A 20,513-nucleotide genomic window follows, 5' to 3' on the forward strand; every position below is an offset into this window, starting at 1 on the left:
TGGCAGAAACGTTAGCATACAGGGTGAAATGCGTAGCCGTTACGTTCTGAGTTCAAATTCTGCCGAGGTTGACTTTGCCTTTCATCATTTCAGGGTCGATTAAATAAGTACCAGTTACGCACTGGGGTCGATATAATCGACTAAATCCGTTTGTCCCCTCTGTGTTTAGCCCCTTGTGGGCAGTAAAGAAATAGGTATTTATAATTATCCCATGATGTCAAAGTAAGGTGACACAAGTGAGTGTGTGTTCACACACTCATGCAAGCAGAACAGGTTTCTTTTCATTTCCATCCCCGAAATCCAGTCCTAAGGCTTTAGTTGGCCCAAGATTGTAGTAGAGGACATCCAAGGTCCCACTGTACAAGAACTTAAATATCCTCCATGATAAACTCTACTTACAACCACCCCCGCCAAAAAAATTCATTTTCGTGCCCATAGAAAGAATTCCTTATCATGGAAACAAATCAACAAAAACCCGAAACCATATGGTCATTGAGAAGAAAACATTTTGAGCACACAACCAGCCTGCAGCTACAAAGTTGGAATTCATCAAAAGTTAGTAACACAAAGTGCAGCAGAAAATCCTACCACGTGTTACACAGTCAATAGGCAGGTGGTAAGAGTGTCTTCATATAGATAATGTTTCACCTTGAGTTGGAGGGAAAACTGGCAGGTGGTTGTTGACAGCAATATGAGTGGTTGTTGTCAATGGCATTGAGCAAGCCCTGTGCATTTTAACACAAAAGTCTGAAACAAAACATTACAGCCAGACATGTTTGTATAAATGTTATTTGATGATATGCACTGGTATTTTAATCAAATGTCCTTCGGTGCATAGAGTAATACTAACCTGGCTGGCTTTCGTATAAATCACAAAACGTTTTGTTTTCTGATTTCTATATTGAAATAAGAAAAGGCTGGGCAAAATTCAGGGGGTTCCTACTTGTGATGGTAGTAAAGGTCCTTTCACTCAGGGTGAAAAGCAGACTATGATGCCTATTTCTTTACTACCCACAAGGGGCTAAACACAGAGGGGACAAACAAGGACAGACAAATGGATTAAGTCAATTATATTGACCCCAGTGCATGACTGATACTTATTTAATCGACCTCAAAAGAATGAAGGCAAAGTCGACCTTGGCAGAATTTGAACTCAGAACGTAGCAGCAGACGAAATACCGCTAAGCATTTCGCCCAGCGTGCTAACGTTTCTGCCAGCTTGCCGTGAGCGAACAGTCATGCTACATGGCAGTGAAACATATGCTGTGACTGCTGAGGACATGCATAGGCTTGTAAGAAATGAAGCCAGTATGCTTTGCTGGATGTGTATGTATGACAGTGGGTCTTGAAAGAAAAGTTGGGCATAAGAGAGATGAGATGTGGTGTGCAAGAGGGACTGAGCTAGTATGGTCATGTGATGTGTATGGTCGAGGACAGCTGTGTGAAGAAATATCACACTAATGGTGGAGGGAACCTGTGGATGAGGTAGACCCAGGAAGACATGGGACGAAATGGTGAAGCACAATCTTCGAATGTTGGGCTTCACGGAGACAATGACAAGTGAACAAAACCTTTGGAAATATGCTGTGCTTGAGAAAACCTGTCAAACCAAGTGAAATTGTAGGTATGGCCAATGCCAGTGTCACGTAACTGGCATGTAAAAAGCACCCCTCAAACGTTGGGTGATATGGTGTGCTTAGGAAGACCTGTTGAGCCGAGTGAAATCATAGTCGTGGCCAATGCCAGTGCCATCTGACTAGCACCCGTGCTGGTTGCATGTAAAAAGCACCATTTGAGCATTGGGCCTCATGGAGGCAGTGACAAGTGACCGAGACCTTTGGTAATATACTGTGCTTGCATGAACCTTGTCAAGCCAAGACTATTTGTGGCCAATGCTGGTGTCAGGTCAATGGCATGTAAAAAATACCCACTACACTCTCAGAGTGGTTGACATTAGGAAGGGCATCCAGACATAGAACCTTACCAAATCAGATCGGAACCTGGTGCAGTTTACCAGTTTTCAGTCAGAACTGCCCAACCCATGCCAGCATGGAAAACAGGCATTGAATGATGATGGAACATAATTTTTTGGCTTAGCTCAGAATGCTCAAGAGTATTTAAAACCGAGGAGACCAAACGATATTGAAACATTGATGATCTACCACCAACATTCTCAGAGAGCTCTGTGTCCCTTGATAAATTTTCAAGACAAAATGCTAAAACTAGGGTCATTCCATGTTTGTACATATATACACACGTGTGCATATGAGTGAGTTATGCCTATCATCAGCATCATTTTAATGTCCTCTTTTCTGTGCTTGTCTTGGGTTTTTTTACAGCCAGATGCTCTTCTTGTCACCTATCCTCACTTGTTTCCAAGCAAAATATCTCTCCGTAACCAAACAGGTTTTCACAAGGAAGCACACACACAACACGCTTCTCTACCTACTAAATCCAATTTCAAAATGTTGGTTAGCCTGAAGCTTAACGTCTGTTTTCTGTGCTAGCATGGGTTGGACGGTTCGACCGGGTTCTAGGAAGCCAGGAGGCTGCACCAGGCTCTAGTCTGATCTGGCAGTGTTTCTACAGCTGGATGCCCTTCCTAATGCCAACCACTCCGTGAGTGTAGTGGGTGCTTTTTATGTGCCACCAGCACAGGTGCCAGAGGAGGCTGGCAACAGCCACGATCGGTTGGTGCTTTTTACATGCCACTGGCACGGAGGCCAGTCGAGGCGGGGCTGGCAACAGCCACATTCGGATGGTTCTTTTAGGTGCCACCAGCACTGGTATCACAACTACAATTTCCATTGATTTTTTGATCGATTTCAATTTCAATTGATAAAACTATACGCACAAAAGGTCATGATGTTTGCAAGCTTGTCTAGATTAGGGAGATTAAGGACACAAGGATCTGGTTATCATGCTTGCATGTGTTCACCTAGCAGCATGTTAGTGTCTTCTGTCAAAAGGGAAAACTGAAAGCAGTTATTACCACAATACTAACCAAGACAGAATACACAGTCTATATATATATTACAATATACACATCGTGATGTATTCAATAAAGTGAGAAACCTTTTCAGGAAGCAACTTACCACATGGAGGAAGTAAGCTGTGGAAGAATCAGGCTGATAGGTTCTTGACATGATACAAGCTCTGCAAATACTGGTCCAGTGCTACTGAGTTGAGATTCTTGGGTGCTGCTGTAGCTACTCTGAGAACTACCAGGGCTGTTGTTGCTGCCAGAGATGCTGTTAGAGATAGAATCTCTTTTCTATATAGAAAGAAAAAACATTTGAGTTGCATAAGAAATTACAAAAATGATGGTAAACTGAATAAAACAAAGTACTGCATGTGGAGATGTGAATGGCTTCAAGGAGGGGCAAGTAGCTGAAGAAAGGCAGCACCTATGACCGTTTTAACAAGACCTCCAAGACTAATGGAGGGAACTGGAGAAATAGGCTGAAATTGCAAGGCTACCATCAGGCCTGGTGTGAATGCATGAAGCTGAGGTAGACCTTCAAAAGCCAGGGAGTGGTGTAAAAACAAACACAATCCAACCAATGCTTCCAACCCCCATCCCATTCATCTAAGGAATTTTGCAAAGTTTTAGATTGAGTCACAGTGGGATTGAACCTGGAGCCACATGAAGGTAAAATAAACTTCTTAATCATAAAGCCATGTTTGCATGCATTGAAAGCCAGGTGCAAAGAGCTATTAAGTGGCTATTTGGTGTTTGATACACTTGGGTGTTAATAGCTTGCACGGAAACAGATGTGCATTGATGACAAGCATGGAAAAGTGGATGTCGAAACTGTGATGATGATGAAGCAGAACAAGGCAGGAGCGATGACATCTGATGATCAAATGCTGTCGACATTTAGTTCTGCTCTTTTATGTTCCAAATTAAAATCTGGTTTTGAGATATCATTATTTTCCACCCCTCCAGGGTTTCTTAAGTCGAGGTTATGACTTACTTCAGAATGGGGTGTAAGTAACAGATGACTAAAACTTGCAACAAAGTTTTAATTAAAAATTAATATATATATATATATATACATATATATATATATATATGCACACACACGTAATCATCATTTAATGTCCATATTCCATCATGGTACACAGGTTGGATGGTCTGACAAGATCCAATTAGCCTGAAGGCCGCATTAGTTTCCACTATCTCTTTTGGAAGGGTTTTTACAGATGGGTGCCCTTCCTAATGCTGACCACTTTACAGAGTAAAATTGGGGTCTTTTTTTTTTTTTTTTTGGTAGCACCAGCACCACTGAGGTCACCAAGTAACTCGCAAGACAAGACCCATGAAAGAGTGGGGAGCTTTTTTTTAAAAAAAAAAAGTAAAATGGGAGTATGGGACAAAAATGGCTGGCAAACATTGCTTCAAGTTGAAGAAAAATGCTGGGCAAAAACTGAAGTTACTTCAATCAAAATATACCATCACACACAAATTGGCCATTTCTACTGTTGAGAGAAAAATCATTACTTGCTGCAGGAAGAGCAGAAATGCTGCTACTGGACTTTAATGTTTAACAAAAACAGACCAAATAACTTGCAGTATTTGGCAATGTTCATTACATATAGGGTTCAAATCCTGCTCAGGCTGTAGGACAATGACTGAAATCAGTAAATAAATTAGAAAAGACAAACCTTGTAATTGGAAAGAAGACTACGGCGTGATGATCTGGAACTGCAAGGTGTGAGCCGCCTCTTTTGTGACATGGGGGATGGTAGAGTTTTCTCCTCAAATATTGGATCAGCAAACGACACTCTTCGTTGCTGCAACATAAAGACATTTGCATATTAATTATAATTAACCTACTTTAATAACTAAAAAGCTTTTAAAAGCTATACAACCATTACAAGTTGTTTGATGTAAAGAGGACCTATAAAAACATTGCTGCTTCTATTTCGAAAAGTAAGACACTCTAGCCTTGACCACCTCATCTTTTTGCACAGGAAGAACTACTAAACTCTCCAATGTACACTTCCTTATTTGAAGCAATAAGGTGTTTGTTATATGAAGGGAATTTGGTTGCAGTTTCTAGTAGATCAACCAATTCCCCGTGAGCCTATTCAAAAGGTGAGACTAAGACTGGGCTTATCAAGTGTACGAAGGGGTACCCAAAAGTAACCAGAGATGTTAGAAGCCACTTGATGCAACCCTTAGGCATCAGTTTGCTGACTGGCGCCATTGGGTGATGTTGCACTGCCACGTGGTGCACCTTTGTTTTGCAGTGCTTCTCCCCTGTTCGTCAATTTTTTGCAATGGCTGAAACATAGGAACAGCATGCTTCCATGAAATACTGTTTTCTGCTGAGGAAAACTGCAGCTGAAACAGTTGTCATACTTCAAACAGCTTACAAGGATGCTGCCATGAGCAAAACAAGTTTATGAGTGGTTTCCATGCTTTAAGAATGGTCACTTGTTACTTGAAGACCAACCTTGTTCAGGACAACCGTTGACCTCCCAAACGAATGAAATCACAAACATTCATGAATTAATCTTGGAGGACTGTCACTGAACAATTAAACTCGTTGATACAATTGGTGGCTTCTGGAGTTCCTGCCAACAAATTTTGAGCAAAGAATTGTGAATGAAAAGAGTTGCAGCAAAATTTGTGCCTCACTTGCTCACAGAAAATCAAAAGCAGTCACAACTGAATGCATGTTGTGAACTGAAAGAACAGTTGGAAGTTGATCTGGACCTTATTTTGAAGGTCATCATAGATGACAAAAGTTGGTGCTATGGAATTCGAAAGTGTAGAGAGGTGAAGAAGGTAAAAAACGACGGAGGTGTTACAAGGCATTACATTGCTCTGAATAGTGGAAAGTATATCTGCATTGCTTCAAATGGAGAATTCTTTGAAGGCGATGAAAGTGCAAACATAAAAGTAAGTGAATAAAATGATATTTGATTAACGTCAAATCAGTTCTATTCAAAAGCATTGCAGCTGTGATCCTCCTGCTTTACATTTTAAAGGTTGTGGTGGTGTGGGTGTGTGTATCGGTGCAGATACGGCTACATAGTTGAGAAGTTCACTTCCCAGCCAATGTGATCTTTGGTTCAGTCCCATTGCACAGCACTTTGGGCAGGGCCAACCAAAGCCTGGTGAGTGGACTTGGTAAGCAGAAACTAGGAAAAACCTGTCACATGTGCAAATATGTTGGCTTCACTCAAGTTCACATCCATAGCTTCCATGCTCATCACCCTCTTACATGACGGGGCACCGAATTGCCAGCGATTGCACAACCTAAAGTTTAAGGTCCAATAAGGCTTCTACAGCACCTCACAGATCTTCCCCACCCTACTGACATGATCCAGTGACAAGTCAGAGCAAGATATCCAGCACCAATATGGGTTGCAGGCTCTGGGATATGGGAGCACCATGATGTCAAGTTGCCCAAGGTGCCACGCAGTGGGACTGAACCTGGAACCATGTGGTTGGTAAGTAAACTACTTGCCACACAGTCACTCCTACGCCTATACTGAGAAACATTTTTGAACCTTAGGTCACTAAAAGCCTTGTGAGCAGATTTGGTAAACAGAAACTGAAAGAAGCCTGTTGTATGTGTGTATGCATGTGGGCCAACCATGTGCCTGGACACCGACCCAGGTATTTCCACATCCCTGCACATACATACATGCATACATACACATGTCCACATATTATTGGATGGCTATTGACTGCTTGTGAACTCTTCCACCTTTTGAAAGGCCTTATTTTTCGTCCTTCAGGGTGTCCAGCAATCACCCTCCTTACCAAGCAAGCTTGATGGGGTTGCCAGGTTAGTTGCTGACTACCAGACCATGCAACAAGTTGTACTGGGTTACATGTTACCAGTAGCGCTCAAGAATGTTTGTTGCTGGTATTTCTATCATCGGATTATCCAGTAGCTTTGAGCCTTCAAGGAAGCAATTTTATAAAAGGATAAAAGTCTGAAAGAAGGGGCTAGAGCTGACGAGGAGCTACATGACATGTTAGAGCAGTGGGTGAGGATGATGAGGGGGAGCTGGTGCCAAATCTAATCCATATGCAAATTAAAATATCTATTCACAGCTAAATTCAACCCGTTCCTTTGTTTTTACAACCATTTTCCTACGCTAGCATGGGTTAGATGGATAGGTCGTTGAGGCAATGTTTAACAGCTCAATGACTTCATTTTTTAAGTAAGGATCTCTTATTCTCTTCAGCTTCAAAGGCACTGAGTATTGACTGAGGAAATGCCAAGAACAAGCCTGCTTAAATTCTCTGATTGTCGTGTGTGTGTGTTTACTCATTTGTGACAGTTCTGTTCAGTTTCCATCACAAGGATTTGGTCAGCCCAGGCTTCTAGCAAAAGACTCTTGCGCATGGTCCCATGCAGTGGAACCAAACCTAAAATGTGGTTGAGTTGCTAATTTAACCAAATAAGCCATGCATGTGCCTTTATCACTGGAAAATTCAGTTTTGTTTCAATAATAGTTGAAAATAATTCTTCAACTAAAAAAAAACTGATGTGTGGCAACCTGGCGTTGCCACTAAGATGTATTTCCAACAAGGAACCAAGAGTTGAAACGACAGACAAATGAAATTGTTGTTTTTAGTTTTGTACCTGTAGTCAATTGCATTTTTCTTCACTGATGTTTATTAACTCTTTCGCTAGCATATTTCTGTTGAGATAGTCTTTTGTTTCAACCAATTTTGAAAGTAACGAAGTATTTAATAAAATAACTTGGTCATTATTAAATTGATGTCTAGAACATAAATTAACAAGGAATTCTAATGAAACGCCTTAAAAACAAGAAGCTTGCATCATAGAACTAAGAGCAGGTTTAAGCGAGTTACTATCAAAGGGATTACAGAAATTCTAATATATTTCAGTGAGCAAAAGCAGAATTCAACCAATTTATTCACCATCATCATTGTTTAGCATGGGTGGGATGGTTTCACAAGAGCCAGCCAGGTAGAAGCCTGCACCAGACTTCTGTGACTGTTTTGGCAGGATTTTTACAGCTGGATGCCCTTCCTAACACCAACCACTCAGCAGAGTGGACTTGGTGCTTTTTATGTGGCACAAGCACAGGAGAGGTCAGTTTTGGCAAGGTTTTTACAGCTGTGTGTCCTTCCTAACAACAAACATTCAGCAGAATGGGCTTTGTGCTTTTTACGTAGCAAAAATCAGTCTGTAAGTAAACTTACCTTATTTGGTGGTGATGGTGTTTCACCATTATTCTGTAGTCTCTTCTTTAGAATACCTGTTGTTGGTGAATAAACAGATGAAGGGGAACAGGTAGCAGAAGGACAACTTTCAGGAGTATCACAGAGTGAGGAGGATAAGAACTGCTTTTCAGAGGAAAAAATGTCTGTTGTAGCAGAGGTGTAATCATCACCATCAACATTTGTGTTCCCATGATTTGGAGAAGTTTTCATCACAGACTTTGGAGTTGCACTTTTTTTGGCACCAGACATAGAGCAGTTTGAAACCTTAATACCATAAACAAAACTATCAGAAAACTTGGATGGAAATCCTCGATTACCAGAACGTAACCGAAGAGATTTCTTTGGTGTATCAACCACTTTGGACAAAACAGGTTTATTCTCGGATTCTTGGTCTACAAAGTTCTCATTTACTTCAGAATCCACAATAGCTGCTGGCTGAAGCACTGAGCTCTCAGTTTCACAAACAGTCATTGATGGACTGGCATCACTTTGGGTCTCATTTTGTGAATCCTGCTTCAGGCCCCCACAATTATCATCATCATCTCCCTCAAACTTTTCAGATATTGCTGTTAGGCTTGAACCTTCATCAGCCATCATGATCTCTGAAGCATTAGACTTCACTGTGACTGACTGTGCACCCTCCACAACATTGTCTAGTTTTAGTTCCTCTTCCTCAGTCAAATCTGGCTCAACATCCTGTTTATCTTGTTTGATCTTTCTTTTTTCTTCTTGAACTAAATCCAACTCCTTTCTCTCTTCTAAATTTAATTCAACTTCATCACCTAAATCTGAGTCAAAGCTGTCTCTTTTATGCTCAGGCTCAACAACATCTGATTTAACTGATTCAGCTTCCTCTTCAATCACACCTGACACAGCATTTTTTCCCTGCTCAACAACAGTTGGCATTTCCTGGTCACAAGAGAACCTTTCCGTTTCTCCAAAAGGACAACTATTAATGGAATCACCATTGTCCACAGCAGTAATAGTTTCACAGTAGGTTTTATCTTGAGTTTCAGAAATTTTCATGCTGTCTTTCGCATTTTTCTCAACATATGTCAGTTTCTTTACATTACTATTTTGTTTGTGTGCCGGGCTCTTGGCTTTTTCAGACACATTCAGAACTTTTCGAGCTTTGGTTTCTTTTCCAATTTTCCTTCTGGAAGTGGATTTATTTGCAGGATTTTCTGAGTTTTGAGTCGCTTTTTTTCGTGCACGAAGAATCTTTACGCATGAGCGTGTCCTAACAGGTGAGATTCGACGATCAGTATTTTGGACAATTTTAGTAACCTTCAATGGTTTCCTTTTACGAGATCCTGTAATAGGTTTAGACACTGGTAAAACATCTGCTTTGTGAAGCTGTTTGGAAGGACTAATAGTACCACAAGGGCGATCAGTTATTTTGTCCTTGTCACAAACAACCTGGTTATTATCATTCTGGACATTAACAGAAATATTTTTTTCCAAATTTGGTTTCTTGATTTCTGATATTCTTTCATTTGAATCTAATTTTCGTTTCTGTGATATAGCAGCCGTATTTTGATTAGGTATCACATTTTCAGAGTCAGGAATACTCTCACTTTCGCTTGGTAGAAATAATTCACTTTGGCAAACAGCCTTTCCAGAAGTCTTTTTATTTGAAATATCTTTGGAATTATTTTGCTTAGGAATTACTTCCAATTGCTCCTCCTTTGTGGCAAGTTCAACCTCACTTGCCTCTTTCAATTCAAAACCACCAGAAGAGCTAATGGCACTGTTAGAATCAGCATTCTCTGCAAGATCAAAGGACAATCGCCTGATATTGACGCTAGTGTTAACTTCTCTTGTCAAAGTTTTGACAGGTGTTTCCAAGACAGATTCACCTGTAGACTGATGGTCAGAGCACATCTTGATTGGGGACTGAGTTTCTTCAACAAATAAGTTACTTTGCACTGGTCTGTCTGAAGGCTGGCCTTGTTCGGCCAACAAACTATCATTTGTAAGAGAGTCTTGAGCAACAATTGAGGTTACATGAGGCTCCATGAGAAGAGGAACAGAAGGAACCTTCAAAGACTGACTAGTGCAAAGCCAATTCTGTAGAGATGTTGGCTGATCTTCTGAAACATTCTTTGACGTTTTTCCAGGTTTGATACTGACTGGTTCTTTGTTTTTGGTGAGCTTGGTTTTAGCAGGGCTTGAAGATGGTTGTATTTTAGTGTATGGTTCTAATTTCACTCCAATGTTTTGGGGTTTTTCAGCACATTCAGGGACTTTTTCACAGCTAACTGCAGGGGACAGTTCAGGGAGTTTCGTGTCTTTAGCAAATGTAACCCTCTTAGTGGACTTGCCATAGTTTTCTTGATTTGATTTATTTGTAGCAATCTGGAAACAGAATTTAACAGGACTTTAGAAACAAGAAACTACACACACGAAAAATAGAAACACAAAAATAAAACTATTTTTATTATCACATGGATGAGTGGTGAGAGAACAGCTTTTAACTTGCAACATTTTAGTTTTAAAAAAATAATAAAAATTTTTTTAAAAACCTACAATAGAAGCTTAAAGAGCAACCCGCATCACTTCTACATCCACTTTCCATACAATGAGGTAGATTTTCTATGACCAGATTTCCCTTCCTGTTGCCAATCCTGACAGGAGATTGCAAATAAAGACACCACTTGTATAACATGCACATTCATTTACAACTATCACACAACATTGAGACAAGGAGACAAATCATCATCGTTTAACGTTCGCTTTCCATGCTAAGCATGGGTTGGACGGTTCGACTGGGGTTTGGGAAGCCAGGAGGCTGCACCAGGCCCAGTCTGATCTGGCAGTGTTTCTACAGCTGGATGTCCTTCTCATGTTTGAAGCTATTTGTGAGAGTAGTGGGTGCTTTTTACGTGCCAGGCGAGGCTGGCAACAGCCACGATCGGTTGGTGCTTTATATATATATATATATATAGGATGGGCATCTTCCAGGTTTCATCTACCAAATCCACTCGCAAAACTTTGGTTGACCAGGGACAATATTAGAACTTGCTCCAAACTGCAATGCAGTAAGACTGAACTCAAAAACTCAAAGCTATGTAGTTGGGCCGACAAATAGTGACAGTAGTTATTTAGCCCCGAGTCAACTCTGATTACGTAGACCTATGATTAAAACATTCCAGTTGTGACCATCCTGTCTTGTATATCCATGACTACATTATCTCACATATGCTTCCTTCAAAAATCATTGCATATTTGGGGGTAACATGGCTGGTATTTCTAGCAAATTGAGTGATGATGTTGAGACTCCTTCCTTGGAAATGTTTGTTGTTGATGGAAGTGAAGCATAAAGATCAGTCTGGTTGTCATTTGTATTAATCATAAAATTCTTCCAGACATAGAATGTTGTAGAATTTTCAGTAAAAAGGAACTTACCAAATTATACTGAGATGAAGTCTCGTCAGAACTGAAACTCATGACTGGTGAAGTGATCATGTGATTTGAACTGAAGTAGAAGAGAAAACACAAGTTGTACAATTTGTATATTTAATGAGGAAACCAAGACAGAAAAGGGAGAAGGGATAAAACAAGAAAACCCCAGCCCTTTCTGGGTTGAAAATTCCACAGGTTACTTTCATTCACAACATAAATTGTTTCATTTTTAAATTTTCATTTTTCTCATGTTTGAAGCTATTTGTGAGAGATTTTTCTATAACCTTCCAGTACCGATCTTGTTGCCAACACTAACCCGTTTTCAAGTAAGGTAATATTTCCCCATTGCCAGATATATGTTTCACAAAAGACTACAAATGAAAACCATTTGTATGACGGAGATGCTCATTTACAACTGCAATAGGAGACACAGATACACCCTGCCCCACCTCGCGAAAACACACATTGTGTGCATGTGTGATGGACTCTCCCATCAAAGACAACATGAGCGTCCAGCTTTCACCAAATGACCTGCACAAATATCTGAGCTGTACATTACCCTACATCAAATTGCTGTTGCATGTTAGGGTGCACAGTTACCATGCATACGCATCAAAGTGATCAAAGAACAAACAGATGAATTGTTTAACTAATACATAAAGCACCACCTGGCCTAGGAACTGAAATTACGATCTAAAGATCATGAGCCTAACTACTAGGCCAAGCACCTCATGTGTCTGCATATTCTTTTTCTGTTTAATTTCTCTTATTCCTTTCTGTTGAAGAGCACAAGCTTGAAACATAAAAGACTTCATTTCCCCCGAGTGTCAAACTAATACACTTGCTTGTTGTTCATACACCTGTCTTCGTCTTTTGTTTTTCTATAAACTATAAACATACACAAAGTTGTTGGTATTAATAAGGGCATCCAGCCATAGAAACCATACCAAATCAGAGTCTTGAGTAGTGGTTCTCAACAGGAGGCCATAAGATTTGGGAAATAAATTGGTTATACCTCTACAATGCACCAAATATTTTCAATTTTAATACAATTCCTATTAATATTTAATTATAAAAATATAAGATTTTTTAAAACATCAAATAGCTACAAGGCTCCATTGGAGTAAAATAGGAACCAAAGAGGTCCATAGGTGAAAAAAGGTTGAGGAGCACTGCTCCAGCATATGACAGAGTTCTTTGCCCCATAGGGACCCTATCACAACCATTCAACTCATTCAGTTTGGGGTTAAATGATGATGTAGACTTAAGTGTTAGAAAGGGCATCAAAGCTGTAGAAACAATGCCAAAGCAGACTTGGAACCTAGCAGAGACTTGTCTGTTCTTGTCAAACTGTCCAAGTCATGTTAGCACAGGTAAAAAAGAGTGCTAAATGAGAATATGAGGGACTTTGTTCAGCTTTTGCCTACCAAATCTACTCACAAAGCTATAGTGGTAGACACTTGCTGATGGTGTCACACAGTGGGACTGAGCCTGAAACCATGTACTTAGAGAATTCCAATCATCATCATTGTTTAATGTCCACTTTCCATGCTGGCAAGCCAGAAGGCTACATCAGGCTCCAATCTGATCTGGTATGGTTTCTACAGCTGGATGCCCTTCCTCATGCTAACCACTCCGAGAGTGTCGTGGGTGTTTTTTACATGCCACTGGCATGAGGGCCAGCCAGGCGGTACTGGCATCGACCATGCTCGAATAGTGCATTTTATGTGCCACCGGCATGAGAACCAGTCAGGCAGCACTGGCATCGACCACATTAAAATAGTGCATTTTATGTGCCATGGCACGGGAGCCAGTCCAGTACGACTGGCATCAACCATGCTTGAATTGTGCTTTTTACGCGCCAGGAAAGTGGTACTGGCATCAGTTTATTGTCCAATGATTGAAGAGTACTCTTAAATGGGCTGTTTATACGACACTGGCACAGGCCACAGTTACGGTCTCACTTGGCTTTCAAGGTCTTCTCAAGCAAAAATATATTACTAAAAACTTGCATTTAATCCACCCTAAAAAGACATTAATACCAGCAGAAGAATCTGAGAGCAAAAAGGCACTGTGGAATGAAATATTGCAATGCATTTACTGTGGTAATCCATGGTTACCAGAACTTTTACTTTTTTTTTTTATATCTTGGAGATAGAAAAGTCTCTTAATACTCCCACAAGACAGAATTTCAGGATATACATAAAAGGAATTTTTACCTTTTAGCCTTTGACTTGTTTTACTCATTAGACTATAATTAAGAATTTTTAGTAGCATGAATTGACCCCATTACTTTATCAGTCAAACTGCTAAGTTACAGGGATGTCAACACACCAACACCAGTTGTTAAGCGATGGTAGGGGACAAACACACACGTATATACATATAAGACAAGTTTCTTTCAATTTCTGTGTACCAGATCCACTCACAAGGCTTTGCTCGGCCCAAGGTGCCATGCAGTGGGATTGAACTCGGAACAGTGTGATTGGGAAGCAAACCTCTTACTAGAAATACAACAGGTCATCTTACAAAAATAAGCACTTTGCTGCAGATTAAAGCATTTCCAGAAAAATACTCACTACATGGAATCTTGAGACTGGTCAAGGCTGTTATACATGGCAGGAAGACAATACCTGTGACAAGAATAAATAAGCAAATAGATAAAAATAAGGAAAAAGGTGGTAGGATGGATCTAATTACTTTAGCAGTGGTACGAGACTTTCAGTATGTCAACGACCATTTAAATCTATTTGATATATCTATTTTTTTTCATTTTGTGATATCTTAAGTCCTGTGCCAAATGCATGTAACTACAACTATGGCTGAGTCTTGAATTGCATAGAATTCTAATTTAAATAGAGTTGTTTGGGAGTGCAAAACAGGAACTCGGTACTCGATGTGAGAAACAAAGTTCAGCCCACTTTAATAAAAAAGAAACTCCTGTCAAAAGACTTCCGGTTGTTCTAAAACATATGTGATTATGAATTAGTTTTGAAATCTAACAATCTGATGTGTCCATTTATTTCCCATGACATCAATATTAATTTTATCTAAGTAGGTATAAAGCCTACCTTTAAAGTTGCCTCAAACACCAGTAAGAACATTAAAAAAAAAAAAAATGTTCAAAATTTCACCAGAATATTTGACACTTTTCTCAAGGAAATCATTCATATTAAATGTTGTGTTCCTCATGCCCTTGGCTTATTGTCTGGCATATTCATGAGCAGTTTAATTCCATCAGTTGTAGCACACACTGGTCTAGCAATCAATATAATTAGTTGGTTTTTACAGATTTGGTTATGTTGGACAAGTCTGCAGAACAAAACATTGCCATTTATTTTTGTTCCGTGTCATGATGTCTGCAAAGCAGTGCATCCGCAGCGCTTACCACACCATTTCTTCCCACAAGAACCATCTAAATTAAATTGTTGTGGTAGCACACAACAATTTGACTTGGCAGGTTTCATGCACACACACCAATACTCTCACTAACACTGCACAATTTCTGTCTTGGCTCACTTGTAGAACAAGGGAGATTCTTCTGAATCTCGCAAAAAAATACAAAATAAAATGAACTGAAATTATTTACTTTCTCTCTTTCAGGACTTCCTTCTGGTGTTGAGTAAGGATTCGTCTTTTATTCTGAGGAGGTTCAATAACCACAAAATCCTTCAAAGTAGAAATCAAAAACGATGTTAATTGCAGGTCACAGAAATAAATTTAATACAATGAATAAACTTCTTAATATTAAAATTCCAAAAACTACAACAAGCTTACCAGAATAAGGTCCAATTGAGATTGTGGATTAAATCCTACCAAAATCACAAACAAGCTTAATATCTTAATATTGCCCTTAACAATAATAATCCTTTCTAGTAAAGGCACAAAGCCTGAAATATAAGGGGAGGGGAGACTAGTCAATTACACTGGTCGCAGTGCTCCACTTATACTTTATTGACCCTGAAAGGAGGAAAGGCAAAAATCAACCTTGGTGGAATTTGAACTCAGAATGTAAAGATGGACAAAAGTATTTTGCCCAGTGTGCTAATGAGTTCTGCCAGCTCACCACCTTAATAATAATGATGATGATGATGATGACTTTCAAATTTTAACACTAAACCAGCAGTTTTAGGAGGAAGTGTTGAATCAATTACATCAACCTCAGCACTTGACTGGCCCTTAATTTTATTGATATTGAAAGGATAAAATGCAAACTTAAGTTTAGTGGCATTTGAACTCAGAAGAAATGCCACCAAACATTTTGTCTGATGATCTTATGATTCTGCTAGCTCCACTACCTCAGTGATGATTGTTGTTTCTAATTTTAGCACAAGGCCAGCAATTTTATTGGGGGGGGGGGACTAGTCAATTACATTGATTGAATTATTCTCAGCAAATGCAAGACCGAAAAGCCTACTGAAGAAAATTAAGAAGTGTGTATGTACATATGGTTTGGTGCCCATGCAGATTAAAGGCATGTCGTGGTCATACAAGCTGTGTCCATTTCCAATCCCTGAAAATACATCTGGCCATGGGGAAATATTACCTTGCTTGGTGACAGGTGAGGACTAGCAACAAAAAGGGCACCTGGCTACTTGTAGAAATTTGATTCAATAAATTCTGTCCAACCCATGCAAGTATGGAAAAATTGCTATTAAAACAACGTTAATGGTGATCAAAAAATAAAAGGAAATATTAAGAGAGTTTTTATATAAAAGTTATTCAAAAATATATAATTTTACCTGATCTTTCATATCACCAATTGATAACCTTTTTATCACACTGGCTACAGGCTTGTGTTTACAAAGAATACTTGGTTTTTTCGGAGAAGGGATATTCTTTAACAGACTCCCATGCATTTTATTTGGAGAGACCGGAGCAGGAACAACTTCGTCAGATACCTGGGAACTTGCCTGAAATTAAAACCAAATATGTAAGATACGGTTAAGGTAGCTGGACTTTGCATAATTGGTTATATGTTCAAATCATGAAGACAGCTTGTTGCGTGCCAACATCATCAACCCTGGACATTACTGCCTTTGAGTTCCAGGACACGAGGGTCAGATCACCCACTTTGCATAGAATATGAGTGACTGAGGTTACAATAGTCCCTCTGAAATGGGATGCCATTCCATTGCAGGATCAGTCATTTACAGCAGAATGAACTAGAGCAACATGAAAAGAAGTTTCCCAACCCAGGGATTGAAACCATGATCTTATGGTTGCAAGTGCAACACCTTGACCACTGAGCCACACATCCTCACTAGTTCTGTCTGCAACCAAGAAATGCTTTGCCTGCCCAAGAATTCCTGGCTTACAGAACGTTTCAATTCACTAGTAACTTTTCTAGAAGATTTTTTAATCTTTTACTTCTTTCATTCAATAGATTGCAACCATACTGGAGCAGTGCCTTGAAGTTATAAGTCATTACATCAACACCAGTAGATATTTTATTAACTCAGTGAGGAATTAAAGACAAAGTGAACCTGTGTAGGGTTTGAAGTCATAATAACCAAATGCTACTAAGTATTTTATTCAATGTTCTACATATTCAGCCATTAGATATTCATAAAACTATATAACAATAATAATGGTTTCAAACTTTTGCAGCCAGTAATGTTGGAGGAGAGGGTAAGTCAATTACATCAACCCCAGCATTCACCTGGTACTTATTTTATCAATCCCAAAAAGGGACAAAAGGCAAAGTTGACAAGCATTTTGCCCAGCATGCCAACCCATTGCCCTTAACAATTATAATCCTTTCTAGTAAAGGGGCACAAGGCCTGAAATATAAGGGGAGTAGACTAGCCGATTACACTGGCCCCAGGGTTTCACTGGCATTTTATTGACCCTGAAAGGATGAAAGGTAAAAATCAACCTTGGTGGAATTTGAACTCAGAATGTAAAGATGGACAAAAGCATTTTGCCCAGTGTGTTAATGATTCTGCCAGCTCACCACCATAATAATAATTGTTTCAAATTTTAACACTAAACCAGCAGTTTTAGGAGGAAGTGTTGAATTAATTACATCAACCTCAGCACTTGACTGGTCCTTAATTTTATTGATATTGAAAGGATAAAATGCAAACTTAAGTTTGGTGGCATTTGAACTCAGGAGAAATGCCACCAAACATTTCGTCTGATGAGCTTATGATTCTGCTAGCTCCACTACCTCAGTAATGATTGCTGTTTCTAATTTTGGTACAAGGCCGGCAATTTTATGGGGGGAGACTAGTCAATTACATTGATTGAAGTATTTAGCTGGTATTTTATTTACCCGCCAAAAAATGAACTCAGGACCTGAAAAGCAGGACAAATACTAACAATTCCGCCAGCTTACCATTTTAATAATAATAATCTTTTACTGAAAGCATAAGGCCTGAAATTTTGGTGGGGAGGGAACTAAGTGGGTACATAAGTTAAATAGCCCATGTGAAAAAAACATTTGAGCATGGCCGTTGCCAGGACCGCCTGACTGTCCCTTGTGCCAGTGGCACATAAAAAGCACCCACTACACTCTCGGAGTGGTTGGTGTTAGGAAGGGCATCCAGCTGTAGAAACTCTGCCAGATCAAGATTGGAGGCCGGTACAGCCATCTGGTTTTCCAGACCTCAGTCAAATAGTCCAACCCATGCTAGCATGGAAAGCAGATGTTAAATGATGATGATGATGACACACATGCATACATATAATTACATTTAGACACACACACACACACACACATCAAAATTAAGAACAAGTGTGGCCAAAGCCCACTTGAACTCAGTACAATACATAATGCTCTTAATGTCCAGAATGTAAAGAATATGTATTGAGAGGTAGAGGCCATGGCTGTTTGGGCTCCAAGTCCAGTTCTACAGCACGACTACTGGAGCAAGTGTTTTCTACTTATAGCCCAAGGCCAACCAATATATTGTGAGAGAATTTAGTAAAAAGAGACTGGCAAGAAGCCTTTCATCTGTATGCATGTGCAAGTATGCACCAGAGCCAATGTTTGCACTATTACAGTCACAAACGGTGACAGTTGCTGACATTTCCCTGTCAACATCATCCATTAGCTCTGCATTTTGAAATTCCTCTAAAATAAACAATCCCAAATACCCTACATGATAAAGGGGTATTTCTTATTTCTTTACTACCCACAAGGGGCTACACACAGAGGGGACAAACAACAGACAAGCGGATTAAGTCGATTATATCAACCCCAGTGCATAACTGGTACTTATTTAATCGACCCCAAAAGGATGAAAGGCAAAGTCGACCTCAGCGGAATTTGAACTCAGAATGTAGCTGCAGACGAAATATGGCTAAGCATTTCCCCCGGCATTCTAACATTTCTGCCAGCTCACAGTCTTCCATAAAGAGGTATTTCTTGGCATCAGGAAGCCTTCAGCCATAAAATTCTTGCCATAAACACATCACCATCTAAGCCATACAAGAATGGAAACACCGATGTTGAAGAAACGCATGAAGAAATAAGAATAAAGAGCTTACCTGACTATACTGACTGGTAGGTGTTTCTTCAATCACATGAATTTCTGTGCTTATCCAGCCTGGCAATCTGATTACCATTTTCTCTTTCACTTTGGCTAAAGCACGACTGCAGAACAAAATAATAATAATAATAGTTTCAAATTCTGTCAAAGTCAGCAACTTCAGAGGAAGGAGTGAGTCAATTATACCAACCCCAAAAGGATGTATGGCAAAGGTGACCATCAGAGAATTTGAACTCAGAAAGTAAAGATATATGAAAAGCCACTAAGCATTTTGCCCAGCAAGCTAACAATTCTGCCAGCTTACAACCTTAACAACAATAATGGTTTCTGATTTAGGCAAAGGTCAGCAATTTTGAGGGGACAGAGTTAGTCAAAATCCTCAACCCAGCTCGTGGGAAATTGAACTCAAAATGTAAAGAGCCAACAAATTTCAGGAAAGGGTTAAATCAATACCACTGAGCCAAGTAGTTGACTGGTTGACCAACCACAAAAATAAAATATGAAATGCAAAATCAATCTCAGTGGAATATGAACACAGAATGTGAAGAGCAGAGCACAAAAGAAATATTGCTAAGCAGTTTCTCCAACATGTTAATGATCCTGTCAGCTAATTGACCTAATAACAATAATTTCAAATTTTGGCACAAGGCCAGCCATTTTAGGGTAGTGGGTAAGTCAGTTACATCAACCCCAAATGGTTGAAAGGCAAAGTGAACCTAGGTGGAATTTGAACTCAGAATGTTAACCCTTTTGTTACCAAACTGCCCAAAGCCGCTCGAAAAAAATTTTGGTTAATGTGACTAAGCCGCCCGTATTTACCTATTCATATTTAAATGAGAATATCAGAGCAAATCTCTTTAGTACATTCGTGAAAACACGTGATTATGCTTCGTAAACAGTTCATCTACAGTTTTGTACAACGATCGAAGTGTAATTTTAATTCCGTGAATTTTGGGAAATTTTTTTCCAAAATTTGTTCCTAATGTGTTTTCAAAATTTGTAATTCTGACAAAAAATGGATACAAATTTCATTATATCAAGCAGCGAGTCAGAATTCGAAGGCTTTTCTACTGAAGACCTTGATAAATCTAACTCTATGACTGAAAAAAAAAAGCACGTGGTATTTGATAATGAATCCGATGTTTCATTTTCCGAAAATGAAAGCTGTGAATCAGAGAGCTCCGACAGCGGACAGCGATAAAGAAAATGAATTGGCACCTGAATGGAGTGAAAATTTAAAAACTGTTTCTTTCAGTGATTTTTCTGAAGAAACTGGACCAAGCCACAGTCTTTCCCAGGAGAGTAAAGCCTTAGACTATTTCTTTTTACTTTTTCGAATGAGCCTATTTGAAATCATTACGGCGGAAACGAACCGTTACACTAAATGTAAA

General features: G+C 39.4%; 1 protein-coding gene across 7 annotated transcripts in view; it reads right to left on the reverse strand.

The window, feature by feature from the left end:
- Positions 1-20,513, reverse strand: part of LOC115215865 (telomere-associated protein RIF1-like) — a 71,230-nt gene that overhangs the window by 10,714 nt on the left and 40,003 nt on the right. For all 7 annotated transcript variants that reach the window (XM_036506100.1, XM_036506096.1, XM_036506097.1 and 4 more), the window contains exons 23-30: positions 19,121-19,226; positions 16,369-16,539; positions 15,216-15,295; positions 14,206-14,259; positions 11,630-11,699; positions 8,201-10,579; positions 4,669-4,797; positions 3,096-3,274 (exon numbers count right to left, since the gene is read on the reverse strand). In XM_036506100.1, coding sequence (XP_036361993.1) covers positions 3,096-3,274; positions 4,669-4,797; positions 8,201-10,579; positions 11,630-11,699; positions 14,206-14,259; positions 15,216-15,295; positions 16,369-16,539; positions 19,121-19,226 — 3,168 coding nt within the window. The remainder of the gene's footprint in view (positions 1-3,095; positions 3,275-4,668; positions 4,798-8,200; positions 10,580-11,629; positions 11,700-14,205; positions 14,260-15,215; positions 15,296-16,368; positions 16,540-19,120; positions 19,227-20,513) is intronic.

The sequence above is a fragment of the Octopus sinensis genome, linkage group LG9 (assembly GCF_006345805.1).
Source record: "Octopus sinensis linkage group LG9, ASM634580v1, whole genome shotgun sequence".
NCBI lineage: Eukaryota > Metazoa > Mollusca > Cephalopoda > Octopoda > Octopodidae > Octopus > Octopus sinensis.